The sequence below is a fragment of the Monodelphis domestica genome, chromosome 7 (genome assembly GCF_027887165.1).
Source record: "Monodelphis domestica isolate mMonDom1 chromosome 7, mMonDom1.pri, whole genome shotgun sequence".
In the NCBI taxonomy this organism is placed as follows: Eukaryota; Metazoa; Chordata; class Mammalia; order Didelphimorphia; family Didelphidae; genus Monodelphis; species Monodelphis domestica.
The window spans coordinates 136,402,329-136,420,728 of NC_077233.1; the positions used below are offsets into that span (position 1 = coordinate 136,402,329).

The 18,400-nt window shown below is 37.4% G+C and overlaps 1 protein-coding gene across 9 annotated transcripts in view; it reads right to left on the reverse strand.

The window, feature by feature from the left end:
• LOC100013411 (phospholipid-transporting ATPase ABCA3-like) overlaps window positions 1–18,400 on the reverse strand; it is a 436,423-nt gene that overhangs the window by 12,908 nt on the left and 405,115 nt on the right. For 8 of the 9 annotated variants that reach the window (XM_056805572.1, XM_056805570.1, XM_056805568.1 and 5 more), the window contains 2 exons: window positions 15,328–15,456; window positions 14,843–15,043 (listed from right to left, as the gene is read on the reverse strand). In XM_056805572.1, coding sequence (XP_056661550.1) covers window positions 14,843–15,043; window positions 15,328–15,456 — 330 coding nt within the window. The remainder of the gene's footprint in view (window positions 1–14,842; window positions 15,044–15,327; window positions 15,457–18,400) is intronic. The other variant, XM_056805566.1, reaches the window with a different exon arrangement.

Here is an 18,400-nt window from a genome sequence, read left to right on the forward strand (position 1 = left end):
ACACCAATCAAAACAAAATGCTTCAAAGGCAACAGAAATTCAAATCCAACAACAAGATAGAGTCACAGGACTCTTCTGCTCCATTCAATTTAAAAAGTTTGCAGAGATGGTTGAATTATTGGATATAAGGGAAAGAAAGAAGATCCAAATGCCCCTTCTCTACCTACTGCACTGAGACCTGTGGTAGGACCCAGGCTGATGGTGGGATCTAAGGGAAAGGGTTGCAACCCAGATGGAGAACCCTGGTGCCACCACATGAAGCTTGGGGCTCTGACCAAGGCTACCAGGGAGGTGGCTGGCAGAAAGGAGCAGAGAAGAGAGCTAGCTGGTTACTGCCCTAAGCTACCATACTTTTACTATAGGCCTCTGTAGGCAGCTGGGGAGGATTTGGCCTCAGGACATGTTAGCTCTGTAGATCAGCTCAACTTGCCTAATCCAGTATAACAACAGAGCAGAAAAGAAGCCTCTAGAAGGCAGAAAAGCTCAAACTCACAGAACCAGAAAACAACCAGAGAAGCAAGTGTGCAGCCCATAAGGAGGGGGGAAAAGGGAAAAAAAAATGAGTAAAGAACAGAAGAAGAAAAAAAAGAAATTATGATTAAAAGTTTCTATGCAGTAAAAGAACAAAGAAAAATGGAACAGAAGAAGACTAAGGAGCATTAAGCAAAACCTCAAAAAATCCAGCGAACTGGACTCAGGCTCTGGAAGAGCTCAGAAAAGGACACTGCCCCCCCCAAACAAATAAGACCAGTTGAAGAAAATTGGGAAAAGAACTTAAAAAGAAAAAACAGGTCATCTGGAAACAAAGGCATATGAACTAAAACAAGAAAACAGTGCCTTGAAAGCCAGAATTGACTAGTTTGAAAATGTGGCAAAAAAAATGAAAGATAAAGAGAATGATTTACAAAGGAAAATAGATGAAGAGGAAAAGGAGGATCAAAATGGATGAAATTCAGGCTTCAAAAATTAGAATTGAATATTTAGAAGCTAATGAATCCACAAGGCATCAAGAATCTATAAAACAAAATCAAAAGAATGAAAAAAAAAAACAGAAGAAAATAGGAAACACCTTATCAAAAAATAACTGACCTGGAAAATAGATCCAGGAGAGACAATTTAAGAATTGTTGGAGTACCTGAAGGCCATGACCAAAAAACAAACACACAAACAAACAAACAAAAAAAACCCAATCCTAGACATTATACTACAGGAAATTATCCAAGAAAACTGCCCTGGTATACTTGAACAAGAAGGTAAAATAGAGATTGAAAGAATCCACAGATCACCTCCTGCATTAATTCCCCCAATGCCAACTCCCAGGAATGTTTTAGCCAAGTTCAAGAACTCCCAGACCAAGGAGAAAATACTACAATCACCTAGAAAGAAATAATTCAGATATCATGGAGCTCCAGTTAGGATCACATAGGACCTGGCAGCCTCCACATTGAAGGACTGGAAGGCTTAACATATGATATTTTGGAAGGCAAGGGAACTGGGTCTACAACCAAGAAAGTATGGTCATTTAATAAAATAGAATACTTCTAAGCATTTCTGAAGAAAAGACCAGACTTGAACAGAAAATCTGAGGTCCAAATACAAAATCCAAGAGAAGCATGTAAAGGTAAACAAGAAAGAGGAAAAACTTAAGGGCTTCAATAAGATGAAAGGACTTTCATTTCTATATGATATGATAATATATGTAACTCTTGAAAATTGTTATCATTGTCTTAGTAGTTAAAATGGGATAAAACATATCACATAAAGAAGCATTGGTGTATGTGTGTGGGGAGAGGGGAGACACCAATACAATGGAAGGGAGGAAGGGATTAGTTACAGGCAACTTAAACTATGCTCTCATTGGAATGGGCTCAGAGAGAGAACAGCCAGACTCATTGGGGTATAGAATTATATCTTGCCCTATAGAAAAGTAGAAGGAGAATAAGAAACAGGGTGGTGGGGAAGGGAGAAATACAAGGGGGGGGTACAAACAAAAGGTCCTATATTAAGAGGGAAGTAAGAGGGAGCGGTAAGGAAGCAATATAAGGGTGGGGAAGGTGGGGGTGGGGGTGAGACTGATCAAAAGCAAAACACTAGAGGGAAGGAAAGAATAGAGGGAGTAAGGTTAGGATTAAAGAAGGAAGTACAAAGGAATGGAATACACAGATGGTAATCATAATTGTGAATGTGAATGGGATGAACTCACCCATAAAACAAGAGGATAGCAGAGTGGATTAAACACCAGAATCCTAGCATATGTTGCCTACAAGAAACACAACTGAGGCAGATAGACACACCCAGGGTAAAGGTAAGAGCCTGGAGCAGAATCTATTGGGTATATATATGACAAAGAAGGGAGGAGTAGCAATCATGATCTCAGACAAAGCTAAAATAAAAATGGATTCAATTAAAAGAGACGAGAAAGGAAACTACATTTTGATAAAATATAACATAAATAATGAAGACATATCAGTACTCAACATATATGCACCAAATGATATAGCATCCAGATTTTTTTTAATATATTTTATTTGATCATTTCCAAGCATTATTCATTAAAGACATAGATCATTTTCTTTTCCTCCCCCCCACCCCTCATAGCCGACGCATAAATCCACTGGGCATTACATGTTTTCTTGATTTGAACCCATTGCTTTGTTGATAATATTTGCATTAGAGTGTTCATTTAGAGTCTCTCCTCTGTCATGTCCCCTCAACCACTGTATTCAGGCAGTTGCTTTTCCTTGGTGTTTCCACTCCCATAGTTTATCCTTTGCTTATGAATAGTGTTTTTTTCTCCTAGATCCCTGCAAATTGTTCAGGGACATTACACCGCCATTAATGGAGAAGTCCATTACGTTCGATTATACCACAGTGTATTAGTCTCTGTGTACAATATTCTCCTGGTTCTGCTCCTCTCGCTCTGCATCACTTCCTGGAGGTTGTTCCAGTCTCCATGGAACTCCTCCACTTTATTATTCCTTTTAGCACAATAGTATTCCATCACCAACATATACCACAATTTGCTCAGCCATTCCCCAATTGATGGGCATCCCCTCGTTTTCCAGTTTAGCATCCAGATTTTTAAAGGAGAAATTGAAGAAACTTAAGGAGGAAATAGATAGTAAAACCATACTAGTGGGAGACCTCAACCTTCCCCTATCAGAACTAGACAAATTGAACCAAATTCAAAGTTCTAAGCTTTTGGGGGAAAAAAATTCACCATTTGTTAAAAACTGCTGGGAAAACTGGAAAGCAGTATGCCAGAAACTAGGCATAGACCAACATCTCACACCATTAGCCAAGATAAAATCAAAATAGGCACATGACTTAGATATAAAAAGGTGATATCATAAGCAACTTATGGGAGTATGGGAAATTTTACCTGTCATATATACGAATAAGGGAAGAGTCTATGACCAAACAAGGAACAGCGAGGATCATTGTTTAAATGATTAAATGAAACTAGTTTTTGCACTAACTAAGCCAATGTAGCCAAAATGAGAAGAAAAGCAGGAAATTAGAAAAATATTTCTGAGCAAGTATTTTTGATAAAATCCTCATTTCTCAATTATAGAGAGAATTTAGTAAATTTTATAAAAATAAGAACCATTCCCTAATTTATAAGTGGTCAAAGGATATAGAGTTTTCAGAAGAGCAAATCAAAGCTACCTATAGTCATATAAAAATGTTCTAAATCACTATTGATTAGAGACATGAATATTTAAAAACTCTGAAGTACTGCTTTACATCTGTCACATTGGCTAACCTGACAGAAAAGGAAAATGACAAATGCTTGTGGGGAGGTGGGAAAATTGAGACATTAATGCACTGTTGGTAGAGTTGTGAACTGGTCCAATATTCTGAAGAATGATTTGGAACTATCTCCAAAAAAGGCTATAAGACTGTGCATACCCCTGGACCCAGCAATAACTCTACAAGATTTATAATCCATTCATGTGAGATAATTTACCCCATTCTACCCCTCTCTTCTCCTTCTCCCAGCACATCCCTCTTTCTCATTTCTTAATTTTGTTTTTTTGGATATTATCACATCTTAGTGAACTCACATCCAAGTTCTCTATTTATGTATACTCCTTTTTACTGCCCTAATATTGACAACATTCTTAAGAGTTATAAGTATCTTCTTATGTAGGAATGTAAATAGTTTAACCTTATTGAATCCTTTGTGTTTTCTTTTCTCCTGTTTATCTTTTCATGCTTCTTTTAAGTCTTGAATTTGACAATCAAAATTTCTATTCAGCACTGATCTTTTTACCACAAATGCTTGAAATTCCTCTATTTTATTAAATATCAATGTTTCCCCTGAAAAATTATACTCAGGTTTGCTAGGCAGATGATTCTGGTTGTTATCCTAGTTCCTTTGCTTTCCTTGTCATATCATATTCTAAGCTCTTCTGTCTGATAAAATGCACCAAAATACTGTGTAATCCCAACTATGGCTCCATGATATTTGAATTGTTTCTTTTTGGCTGCTTACAGCATTTTCTTCTTGATCTGGGAGCTCCGGAATTTGGTTACAATATTCCTGGGCATTTTCATTTTGGGAGCTATTTCAAGAGGTGATAGATTCATGGATTCTTTCAATTTTTGTTTTACTTGCTGGTTCTAGGATATAAGGCAATTTTCCTTTGATTTCTTGAAACTTGATATCTAGACTTTTTTTTATCATGGCTTTCAGGTAGTCCAATAATTTTAAAATTATCTCTCCTGGTTAGTTTCTTTTCCTTTCTGGGCCAATTCCCCCCACCCCCCGAGACATTTCACATTTCCTTTTATTTTGTCATTCTTTTGATTTTGTTTGATTCTTTTTTAATGTCTTATGGATTCATTAGCTTTCTCTTGGCCAATTCTGATTTTCAAGGAATTATTTCTTCAGTGAGCTCTTGTACTCCTTTTTCTTTTTGATTAATTCTACTTTTTAAAAAATACACTTACCTTCTGCCTTAGAATCAATACTGTGTATTGTTTCCAAGGCAGAAGATTTATACACTTAGGAGGGATTGGTAGGGGAGGAACCTCATTCTTGTTTGGCCTGGTTCAAGGAGGGATGAATATATATATACACACAGTTGAAAGATAAATACATTTTACCAAAGAAGGAACAGGAAGGAAAGGAGTTAAAGAATGTGTGAAGGAAGTTGTTTTAGTGACATTGATCATGAGAACAGAATTTAAGCTCTTATCCTTCCTGAAGTCAGTGGGAAAGCTGACAATTAAGGTGGATGACAAAGAGACAGAGCAAATGTCCCCTGGGTACCCCTAGTGAAGGAGGAAGGGCCAAAAGTTGTCCCGTGGGCATGAGGTATGAAAGTGAGTGGACTGGGGAAAAGTTTGAAAAACCCAGGTGGGAACTCATTTGCTCTCTCTGGACTTCTGCAATAGAGATAAGATATCCTAGCTGCTGCTGTTGCTGCTGCTGCTGCTGTAAGAATATATAGACCTTACCCAGACAAATGGAGAATTGAATGAAATTACTAATTGTTTCTATGATTTGCTCTCTAACTAACTGATTTTTGAGAATCATATTATTTAATTTCCAATTAATTTTTTATTTGGCTCCCCATGTACCCTTACTGATCATTATTTTTATTGTTTTATGATCTGAAAAGGTTGCATTTATTATTTCTGCTTTTATGCATTTGTTTGCCATGTTTTTATGACGTAGTACATGGTCAATCTTTGTGAATGTACCATGTGCTGCTGAAAAGGTGTGTTCTTTTTTGTTCCTATTTATTTTTCTCCATATATCTATTAACTCAAAATTTTCTACGATTTCATTCACATCCTTTACCTCTTTCTTATTTATTTTTTGATTTGATTTATCTAAATTTGATAGTGGTAGGTTCAGGTCTCCCACTAGTATAGTTTTACTATCTATTTCCTCCTTCAATTCCACTAGTTTCTCCTTTGGAAATTTGGATGCTATGCTATTTGGTGCATACATGTTGAGTACTGATATTTCCTCATTGTCTATACTCCATTTTATCAGGATGTATTTTTACCTTCCCTATCCCTTTTAATCAGATCTATTTTTACTTTGGATTTGTCAGATATCATGATTGCAACTCCTGCCTTCTTTCCATCAGTTGAGGCCCAATAGGTTTTGATCCAACCTTTAATTCTAACCTTGTGAGTATCTACCCTCCTCATGTGTGTTTCTTGTAGACAACATATGGTAGGATTTTGGATTCTAATCCACTTTTCTATTTGTTTTTGTTTTACGGGTGAGTTCATCCCATTCACGTTCAAAGTTATGATTGTCACTTGTGTATTCCCCAGCATTTTGATATCCTTTCCTAGTTCTGTCCTTTCTTCTTTTGCTATATCCTTTTAAACCAGTGGTTTACTTTTAATCAATCCCCCTAATCCCCTCCCCTAATATGCTTCCCTTTCTGGCCCCTCCCTTTTTGTCCCCTTCTTGTTTTTTTTTAGGATCTGTTAAGTTCCCTCCCCTCTCTCTTTCCCTCCCTTTTTGTACTCCCTCCCCCTCTCCCCTTAGTTTTCCCTTCTCACTTTCCCTGTAGGATAAGATAGAATTCAAGACCCCAATGGATCTAGATGCTCTTCCCTCTCAGAATTGATTTCACTGAGATTATGGTTTAAGTATTAGCACTCTATTCTTCTCCTTCTTATAAGAGTATTCTTCCCCTCCCCTTCCCATGTGTATCTTTGTGTGATAAAGATTATCCTATTTATTTTATTTCCTTAAGTATCTCTTGGTGCCATCTTTGATTCCCCCCTCCCTTTTTCTTTTTTTGCATATCATCTTATAGCACTTATTACCCCCAATCTCTTCCTGTGAATGAACCTTCTAATGACTATAATAGTGAATATAATTTTTGAGAGTTACAAATAACATTTCCCCCATATATTAATATATATGTATATGTATATATATAATTTTATGTAATTGTTGCTCTTAAAGAAGAGAGTTTGAATAAAAAAACATTTTTCTCCTTTTCCCTCTCTTTCTTATTTACCTTTTCATGTTTCTCTTGATCTTTGTGTTTGGTTATCAGAATTTCCACTTAGTTCTTTTCTGGTCTTTTCTTTACAAATACTTGAAAATCTTCTATTTTGTTGAATGTCCATACTTTCCCCTAGAAGTATATAGTCAGTTTTGATGGATAGGTGATCCTTGGTTGAAGACCGAGTTCTCTTGCCTTTCTGAATATCATGATCCAGGCCTTGCGGACCTTTAGTGTGGAAGCTGCCAGGTCTTGTGTGATTCTGATTGGTGCTCCTTGGTATCTGAATTGTCTCTTTTTGGCTTCTTGTAGAACTTTCTCCTTAGCTTGAAAGCTCTGGAATTTAGCAATTAACATTCCCGGGAGTTGTCTTTTGGGGATTTAGTATAGAGGATGTTCTATGAACTCTTTCAATGTTTATTTTTCCCTCTTGTTCAAGAACATCAGGGCAGTTTTCTTGGATGATTTCTTGTATTATGATGTCAAGATTTCTCTTTATTTCTGGCTTTTCAGGTAGACCAATGATTCTCAAATTGTCTCTCCTTCCTCTGTTTTCCTGATCCTTGTCAGTGAAATATTTTATGTTTTCTTCTATTTTGTCAGTCTTTTGACTTTGCTCTATTAATTGTTGCTGTTTTGCAAGATCATTGGTTTCCAGTTGCTCAATTCTGGTCCTTAAGACCTGGTTTTCTGTTTTAACCTTTTGTATTGTAAACCTTAAAATTTCTTAGACTTATAAACATTGGAAATTTCACCATTGGGAAATTTCCAACATTTATAAGTCTAAGAAATTTTAAGGTTTACAGTATTCAGCTATGATTTCTTCATTTTGTTTTTGAATTTTATTACCTGATCCCTTATTTTTCCAGTCTTCTTATACTTTACATTCCCACCCCACCCCAGTACTCTGTGAACACTTCCACCTTGCTATTCTTCATACTGTATCTTTCAGTTCTGAGCATTTACACATGTCTCCTGTGCCTGGAATATTTTTCCTTCTAGCTTTCCTTACTTCCTTTATGTCCTAGCAAAAATTCCACCTTCTTCAGGAAGCCTTTCCCAATTCCCTTTAATTTCAGACTTGCACATCCATGTAAGTTCCTTCTAACTCACATCCATTTGTAAATTACTAGGAACAACATATCCAGTCACCATATGTAGAAACAGATGGCCAAAATAGAAAGAAATTGAAGATGTGATATTTTTGGCCACAGAATGACACCATTTAAAAATTGTAAGATACCTTAGAAATCACTTAGTTGAACTCCCATAGAGTAGTGATTTGATTTGTCCAAGGTCACACAACTCTTTAATGGCAAGGCTCAGACTATGATTTAGGTTTCCTAATTCCCAGTCTACTACATTTTCTGCTGTTGAATTTAGGACAATTCTTTCTATTGAAACTATATATTTAAAAGTTATCTTATTCATATAGAATAACCTAAGGGGACTTAATCATTATAGTTATCATTTTGATCATAGTCATCTCTTGTCTACAGTGTTGTAGCAGCTTTCTAACTAGTCCTCATGTATCTAGTCTACTTTTACCTCCCTTGATGCAACCAAATAATTTTTAAAATGCACCATTATAATCAAATCAAACTCTTATTAAAATATTTACTGACTCTTCATTACTTACTGAGTAAGTTTTAAACAACTTATTCTTTGTACTGAAGGAATCTATCTGGCTCCAACTTATCTATCTATTCTTATATCATATTGTTTTCTTCTACACACACCCAGGTAACCCTATTGTTGTTGGTTTTGATGTATTGTAGTTGTCATAAGAAATTAAATGGTAATTGTTTGGGAGTTTTGAGGAAGCTGTAGTTGACACAAGAAGGCCAGCAGATGACACAGAAAAAAACTTAGAAACTCATTTTTTACTTAACATTGACTTAAATATAGCCCATGACCAAATACTTAACCTAAATTTTATAATATGGTACTGTAAATATCTCATAAAAATTAAAAAATTCAAATTTATTCTCCGTTACAAAGGAAGGGCCAAAATTTTTTACTTGGATTTTCCAGATTACAGGGGCACCACAACCCTAACCTCTGTGATCTGGAAAATCTAAGCAAAATTTTTACCTGTGTTCTGATGCCTTTCTTGTTCTTTTCCCCCCACATCTTGGTGACTTTGCTCATACCATTTCTCCAAATCTAGAATGGCTGACTCCGTCATTCTCACCCAGTACCATCCTTTCTTTCCCTCAAGGATAAACTCAGGGAGCACCCTTGAGAGCTTATCCCCAATCCTTTTGGTCAGAAGTGATCTTTTGAATCTCCCAGTACTTTGGACTTCTCCTTTGTACTTCTATTTCAAGTGATATAGTAATTGGTGTAAGTCTCCTTTATTTGAAGATGGAAACTATCATTTTATTTTTATATTTGTGGTTGTGCATTACTAACAGAAAGTATGTATAGGGATATGTAGCATGAAAACATACATACTTGCACATGGGAGAGACAGGATGTAGCATGTAGCAGGTAAGTCAAACCACTGTCATTAGTTTGACTATTATGTCTTTCAGATTCTGATGGAAACAGTCCAGGGCCCTCAACCTAAAAGTCTTTGGAAGAGCAATGCTTCTATCCCTGTGCCCTCAGTCATCATTCTGGGAAGCAACCTCTGTGGAAATGTAGCCTGGAAACTGTTTCTGCAGGTACTAGTCACAGCTACCAAAGACTTAAGTTCTTGTCTTAAAATCCATGGTACTATAAAATCTTTCAATATCAGAAATTGACAAGATTTTATTAGTGGAAATGATATTAAAGAGGAGGCATCAACATCAGCTTTGTGACTGTACTCCTTAGGGTGGTGGTGCCCACAGGACCGTGGGACCTTTCCATTTGACTTGTCACTGAAACTTTCCATATAGTTTGTCATCCCCATTAGAATGTAAGCTCCTTGAGAGTAGGGACAATCTTGCTTTTCTCTTGGCATTGTAATAAGGGACTATTCTGAATGGTAAATGATAACTAAGATCAGGCCTGTTAATCTTCTTCCTTCCTCTCTTCCTCTCTTCTTCCTCCCTTCTTCCCTCTTCCCTTCCTCTTGATTCTCCTATTGATCTTTCTAATCAACTCAAGGGTGAGTTTATGATATCTCAAATGAAATTTTCACTTCTCTAAATTAAGTAAGGGATTTATTGGGAAGAAACAAAAGATAAGAAATGGAGGGGAGGAGGGTATGGGTTTTCCCTAATACTAAAATAAGTCTGAGGTTGAAGGATGGTGGAATATAGTTCAATTTGAGAAAATGGCTGATAGGTCTGGAAGTTCAGTTACTATCACAACAGAGCAAATCAGAGGGAGTTGGACTTTTGCCCTTCTTTCTTCTATCTCCAAGCCAAGAGACCACCTTCCGGCTTCAGTCTCCAATAGCCAAGAGACATCTGACCTCTTCTGTCTTCCAAGCCAAAAGGGACCACACACACCTTTCTGTCTCCCAAACCAAGAGGTTAGACTTCAGTTGGTTTGCTCCCCCTCCTCCAACTCCTTCTGCTGGTCACATTCCAAACCAGAATGCTCTCATTTGAATGACAGGTCATAAGTCCCAGCTATTCCTGTCTTGTTGCAGGCCTTCCCAATTTCTCTCTTCCTCACCATCCCTAGTGTTTTATGCATATTAAGCATTTAATAACTTTTTAATTAATATATATTATATATAATATATTAATATTATCCTTAATTATTATTAATATTGAACTCAGACATAGGGTGAGGAAGAGCACTAGCATACAATAACACTTGCAGCCACAGGGATCAGGGGACCTTGTTCACAGTTCCAAGTGGTAAAAGAGTTACTCAAAGTCTAGAGCACAGGCTAGGAGAGTATTAAACACACCTCTTCTTATATCATACTGCCTTGCAAGTATTGAAAGCAGATAGATTCCCCAGTGATAGCTCTGAAGGGAGCTGCACAAACAACCTGAAGCTTGGAACAGTGCTCCAATCATCACAGTTATAGAGCCTATCTTTAACAGTTTTTTAAACTAAAAGAAAATAAAAAGGCAAAAAAATGAACAAACAACAAAAAAAGAAACTTGCATAAGGAATAGGCTTAAACTCAGAAGAAGACAGCAAAGTCAATATTGCTGCATCCAAAGTCTCCAAGAAAAATATGAATTGCTCTCAAACTCAAAAAGAATTAATGGAGGAGCTTAAAAAAGATTTTTAAAAAATCAAATAAGAGAAGTAGAAGAAAAATTGGGAAAAGAAATGAGAGTGATACAGGAAAATCATGAAAAAAGAGTCAACAGTTCGGAATTAATACCTTAAAAAACAGAATAGGCCAATTGGTAAAAAAAGGCACAAAAATTCAGTTAAGAGAAGAACTTCTTAAAAAGCAGAATTGGCTAAATGGAAAAAAAGATATACAAAAATGCACTGAAGAGAAAAACTTTTTGAAAGACAGAATTGACTCTTTAGGAAAAGAAGTACTGAGGAAAAGAATTCTTTACAAAGTAGGATTGGCAAAATGGAAAAGGAGGTACAAAAACTCACTGAAGAAAATCACGTCTTAAAAATTAGAGTTGGGCAAGTGGAAGCTCATGACTCAATATGAGACATCAAGAAACAACCAAAAAAGTCAAAGGAATAAAAAAATAGAACAAAATGTGAAATATCTTCTGGAGAAATAACCAACTTCCAAAATAAAACTAGGAGAGATCATCTAAGAATTATTGGGCTAACTGAAAGCCCTAACCAAAAAATTGCTTAAACACCATCTTTCAAGAAATCATCAAGGAAAACTGCCCTTATAATCTAGAATCAAAGAGTAAAAGTATAAATTGAAGAATCCATGGATTGCTTCCTGAAAGAGATCCCTAAAGGACAACTCCCAGGAATATTATAGCTAGATTCTAAAACTCACAGGTCAAAGAGAAAATATTTTAAGCAGCTAAAAAGAAACAATTAAAATATTGTGGAGCCACAGTCAGAATAACACAAGTTTTAGCAGTTTTTACATTAAAGTTTTGGAGGACCTGGAATAGGTCATTCCAGAGGGCAAAGAAGATAGGACTTCAACCAAGAATCACTTACTCAACAACACTGAGAATAATCTTTCAGAGATAAAAATTGGTATTCATTGAAATGGAGAACTTTCAAACATTCCTGATGAAAAGACCCTGTGCTCACACTTTTAGAGCATGACTGTTTTTGACTCTCAAATACTCTCAAGAGAATCATGAAAAGGTAAACAGGGAAGAAAATCAAAGAACATTCAATAAGTTATATTGTGTACATTGCTACATAGGGAGATGATTCTTGTAACACAAAGAACTCTGTCATTTTTAGGGAAGTTGGAAGGAGTATGCATAGACAGAGGATGAGGGCATGAGTTGAATATGATGGGATGATATAAAAAATAAAATCAAATTAAAGTATGAAAAGGAGGAATGCATTGGGGGAGGGGGAAGGGAAAAACAGAATAGGCTAAATTACTGCATATAAAAGAGACATGAAAGAGTGTTCACAGTGGAGGGGATGGTACAGGTGTGGAGGAGAGCATATGAACCTATTCTCATCAGAATCGGCTTAATAAGGGAAGAATATATACAATCAATTGGGTATAGAAAGCTATCTTACACTATAGGAAAGTAGGATGGAAAGGAGATAAGAGAAGGGGGGAGTGGGACTGATAGAAAAGAGGAAAAATTGGGCAAGGTAGAGGTCAGAAACCACATAGGGGAAAATAAGATGGAAGGTAACACACAGTAATCATGATGGTGCAATTTTTTTTAAATCTCTCTAATAAAGACCTCATTTCTCAAATACTTAGAAAAAAATGAGTAGAATATATAAAAATACAAGCCATTCCCCAATTTATAAATGGTCAAAGGACATGAACAGTGTGAATTTTAAAATCTCCATCTTGCTTGGTCTAGCACCCAAAATTGTGCACACCCACACTACATGGGCATGTGCTAGTCAATGACAAATCAGAAATAACTAACTGCCCACCTGGGCTGTCCTAAGCCAAGCTTGAGCCACCATTGGCAAGTGTGAGGTGCAGGAAGCGAGGTAGGGAACAGCCTCTGGAATTCACTCACTTCCTGTGGACAGGGCTAGACACCAGTTCGTGCTAGGAGCTTGAGGAGGGAGGAGGCCGGCAGACAGCTTTCCTTCAGATCGGTCATGTGAGTCAAGGACTGATTTTCCTTTCTACCTTGGCCTTAGGGCCTAATCTCCCTCTGGCTCTGGCCAGAAGGTTGAGTTAACTTTCCCCTTTCTCCTTTCTCCTTCTCTCCCTCTCCCTTTTCTTACTCCCATTGTGATTAAACTACCATAAATTCCATTCTGACTTGAGTGTTTCATTTTAGGAATTTCATAAGTAAATTCCTTGGCGACCATAGTTTTAACATTATAAATAACAGGCAGTTCTCAAATAAGGTAATTAAAGTTTTATAAATCACTTAATTAGAAAAATGAGAATTAAAACCACTCTGAAGTACCATCCCATACCCACCAGACTAGCTATTATGACAGAAAAGAAAAATGACAAAACTTGTAGGATATGAGAAAGCTGGGACATAAATACATTGTTGGGGAAGTTGTGAACTGATTCAATCAAGCAGTATAACAATTTGGACCTATGCCCAAAGGGCTATAAAACAGTACCTATTCTTTGACCCAGCAATAACATTACTAGGTTTGTAACCCAAAGAGGTAAAAAAAAGCCCAAAAAAAACCAAAAGGGGAAGGAACCTATATGTATAAAAATATTTATTTTTTTTTATCTTTTTAGTAGGGAAAGATTTGGAAAGTGAGGGGATACCCATCAATTGGGAATGGCTGAGTAAGTTAAAGTATATAATTGTGATGGAAAACTATACTGTAAGAAATAATGAGCAGGAGGAGCTCAGAAAAACCTGGAAAGACTTACACAAACTGAAGAAGAGTGAAAAAAGCAGAACCAAGAGAGAATATTGTATAGTGACAGGAATACATTACAATAAATATTGTGAATACAAAAAAATTGTGAATAAGAGCTATTCTCAGCCACATAATGATCCAAAACTATCCCAAAGGACTCATGATAAAAAATGTCTTCTAGAGAAAAAGAACTGAGGCTGAATCCAGGCCAAACTAGACTTTTTTTTACTTTCTTATTTTTTTTTCCTATTTAAGTTTCCTTCCACAAAAGGATTAATATGAAAAAATGTTTTACATAGTTGCACTTGAGATCAATTGTCATCTCAAAGGTCTAGGGGATGGGAAGGAGAGAATTGGAGATTCAATGTTCTTTGAGAACTGTTGGAAACTGTTTTTACATGTAATGGGGAAAAATAAAATAAAATGTAATACCTTAAGAAATGTTTGCCAAACTAAGTGGAATTGAACAGACCTTAGATTCTTCCATCTAGTAACATCCAGTGTTCTGCCCATCTGCCTTCAGCACCTAAAGGGGACCAAGCCTGGATTCCAGGGAACCAACCAAGATTCTGGACAAACATTTGGCTTGGGAGAATAACAGTTGGCTGTGAAAGGAAATCTTAGACAACTGTGAGATTCCTCTTGCCTCAGTGCCAAAGAAACATAGCGGAATTAAGCTTCTTTAGTTAGGCCAAACCCTCTGTAAGGAACACTTGGGGCACTCTAACTCTTGCTCTCACACTCCAGGAAGACTAGGGGAAATAACACCCTGTGCTCACACTTTCAGGGCATCCCTTATACATTTTCTACCACCTTGCCCCAGTCTTCCATAACAGGTTTATTGGCGGTCTCTGTCTTTCACCTTTGGAGGATCCATTCTCATTACAGTTTCCATTGCTTCTCCATTGCTTCTCATCCCTTCCATCCCTCAGAGAAGTGTGTTCCCCTGGCCCTGGGGAGGACCTTACCTCTGTGCGTTTACTGGAGATACTTTTTCCATTGATAAAGGCATCTCCAGATGTGATGGTGATATCCCCAGTCAATATTTTGAAGGTGGTGGTTTTCCCAGCTCCGTTGAGGCCCAGCAGCCCAAAGCACTCTCCTTTCTTGATTGCGAGGGAGACCTTGTCCACAGCAAGGACAGATTTTTTTTTCTTATGGCCATATACCTAAGAAGCATCCCAAAGAAAACCTGCATGCTAAAGGAGCATTGCCCATGAACTGTGAAAAGCAGGGCTATTGATCCTCATGTAATAACCATCACCATGTCTCCTGGAGTAGTAGAAGAGCTCTTCTCCTTAGCTCAAGACTACTTCTCTTCAACCTTATCAATTCCAGAGACAACCCCTCCCTTCAGCCGCTGCACCTCCCCCCAATCCCACCTTCAATCAGTTACATATCTGATATACCCTCAAAGTGGAAGGCCCAGGACCACCCAGACTCCCAGTTTTACCTTTGTGATTTCTAGAGCAATCAGAGGGATTTTAGGCAACAGTTCTGGAAGGAAATTCCGGATTTTCATTTTCTCTTCTTCCACATCTAGGTCTCTGGAAATGTAAGGTGTCTCCTCAGGCTGCTGTGACTATTTCAGAGAGATGAATAATAGACATTTAAGCCTTTTAGGTCTTTGACTGTATTGAGATAGGGTTGGGGGAGGTGGTTTAGAGGCAGGGGAGGAGAGGGCATAACAGAGCATTGAGTCTTTAGAGACACCAAGCAAGTAGCTTTGGAAAGGAAGGACTTTGGGAATCTTTTCTACCTCTCAATTAAGCTGACTATTGCCTTCCCAAACACAATCAAGGATATTAGGAATTTGGCTCAAACATGAACAGGAAAATATGGAAATAGAAAATTTGTGTGGCATTCCAAGCATCCTGATGCACTTTTGGACAGGAATAGAATAGTATATTTCTTGGAAAAGAAAACATATCTGAGGTGTCAGAGTACCAAGCTGCAGGGTATAGAAAGACAAAGTTTTCTTAACTATTCCCTGGGGAAATTTGCCCCTAGGAGGACAGACAAATCCCTAACAGAAAGAACAAGTACCTTTCCTGTCTGTCTTGGGGATGACAATGGGAAATAATGGATTTATTTGAGTGGCATGATTGTTGTGAAAACTAGTACTAACCTACCATTCATACTGTGGAAATTCCACCTGAGAGGGAATGCCAGAGCCTAAGACTGGTCAGAGCTCCTATGAGTAAACGATTTTCTGATTTTTTTCTCTCTTGCCAGTGAATTGGGTGACTGTTTTCATAGAATCTCATGCTTCTGAGATGCTGGAATCACAGCTGCTTTTCTTAGAGAATACATGCTGAGATACCAGGTGAGATTTCTTCTGTCACATTCCCAAGACCTTGTGGCTACAGCTTGTTTTTCAAACAGGGTTATGAGGGAAAATGGTGTCTAAGATTCCAATAGTAGTTGCATACATTTATTATGTAGCTCCTATGTGGCAAAGCATTGTGATGGGGCCTGGGGACACAAAAATGGAAAGCCACAGTCTGTGCTCTGAAAGAATTTAGCAGAGAGAATCAAGTATCTATAAAAAAACTAGAATAGGGGCAGCTAGGTGGCTTAATAGATAGTCAGGCCTGGAGACAGGAGGTCCCAAGTTCAAATGTAACCTTAGAAAAATGTCCTAGTTGTGTGACCCTGGGCAAATCACTGAATCCCAATTGCCTAGCCTTTATTGCTCTTCTGCTTTGGAACCTATCCTTACTATTGATTCTAAGACAGATAGAAAGAGTTTTTTTTTTTAAACAAAAAACAAACAAACCAGCAAAAAAGCTTTATAAAAGTTTCAGGAGGCTTTTCATCATGTTCCAGATAGACACCATAAGAAGCCAGCATACTTCCTGACTACTCACATCAGGGTGATTTAAGCATGGGGCCACTTCAGCACCTCTTGGCAGCAAGTCAATAATTGTCATTATTGGGACAACTAGATGACTCAATGGATAGAGAGCAAGGCCTGAAGATGGGAGGTCCTGAGTTCTAATTTGACTTCAGACACTTCCTACATGTGTGGCCCTGGGCAAGTCACTTAACCCCCATTGCTTAACCATTCCCACTCTTCTTATTTAGAACCAATACTTAGCATTAATTCTAAGAGGGAAGGTAAGGGTTTAAAAAACAAAAACAACTGGAATTCAAGTTAGAATATGATTGAGAGTTCAAATTGAACAGCAAACAAGATTCAAAGAATGAGGGATTGGCTTAAGCAGTAGAAATCATGGTAGGCTTCATAATGAAGGAGGCCCTTGAAGGAAGGAAAAGAATTCAATAGGTATAGATTTCAGAGGGCTTGTGACAGAGACTGGCACTAGAGGAAAAGTGCCAAGCTGAAGAGTATGTGAAATTAATCACCTTGATGGGGGAGGGGCCCTAGAAGTTGTTGGCTGAAAAATAATTTTGCCAAGAGCCCAGATGGATTGGTCCATATTATGTAGCTCTCACCACTCCTACACCGATCAAAGTAGTAGGAAAATATTCTTGGCTTCACTCATCTCACGTTAAACATCACTATGCCCATGATAACACACCGAAAGACAACTTAATGGAAGCCCAAGAATCCATTCAAACACAGATGCCCCAAGAACAACCCTTGATAAATAAACATAGAGCCCACGAATCCAACAAAATCGCACAAGAAGAAATAGAGATACTGAACAGAGACAGTGGAACTGAAATAGAACAATGCCCAAGACAGATAGTATAAATTTGGGTTAGTTAGATCAGGGAGGATTAGTGTAGCCTGTGAAACACAGGAGAAGCTGTTCCTTGCCGAACCTGGGAGTTTATTTAGGTGGATTTAGAATCCCTTAGAATTCTTAAACCTATATACAAATTTCAATCTCAAGCCTAGACTAAAATATCATTAACCTCTACAATCAACCACATAGGAATAGAATAATCGCCTTACAATCACACATTAAGAAAGATATCTACATTCATTACATAAAAAAAGAATCTCACTTGCACACATGAGGATGGCACAAACATCTTGTATAAAGTTTCACTCACATGCATCAACATATTCACTCTTACATGCACGCACACGTTAATCTTACACACATGCATGATCCTGTAGTTCTGGATACCCGAGATCATCTTTCAAGGTGAGACGACAGGCAAGTATTTATCCTGTAAAGGAGAAGGCACCCTGGACCTGTGACAAACTTCAAGCAATACCAAAGGATGGAAGATATATGGACAACTAGAAAGAACTTTGAATCAAAGACATTATGGGGAATAAACTTTAGGAAAATGGGTCACGTAAGATTAATCGCCGATCACATTAACTTCACATATAGGGAAGTACATTCACATGCACATTGGAATAAATATGCAACCACCACAACATATCTAGAACACAAACAAATTTTACACTGACATTAGGGGTTGTGCCATAAATAAGGACAACCCATAAATTGTATATCTGTAAATAAATCTCTACTACCAGAGGATACATATGTATATATGTATTTAAATAACATGTGATGTATGTAAATGTATACAAATAG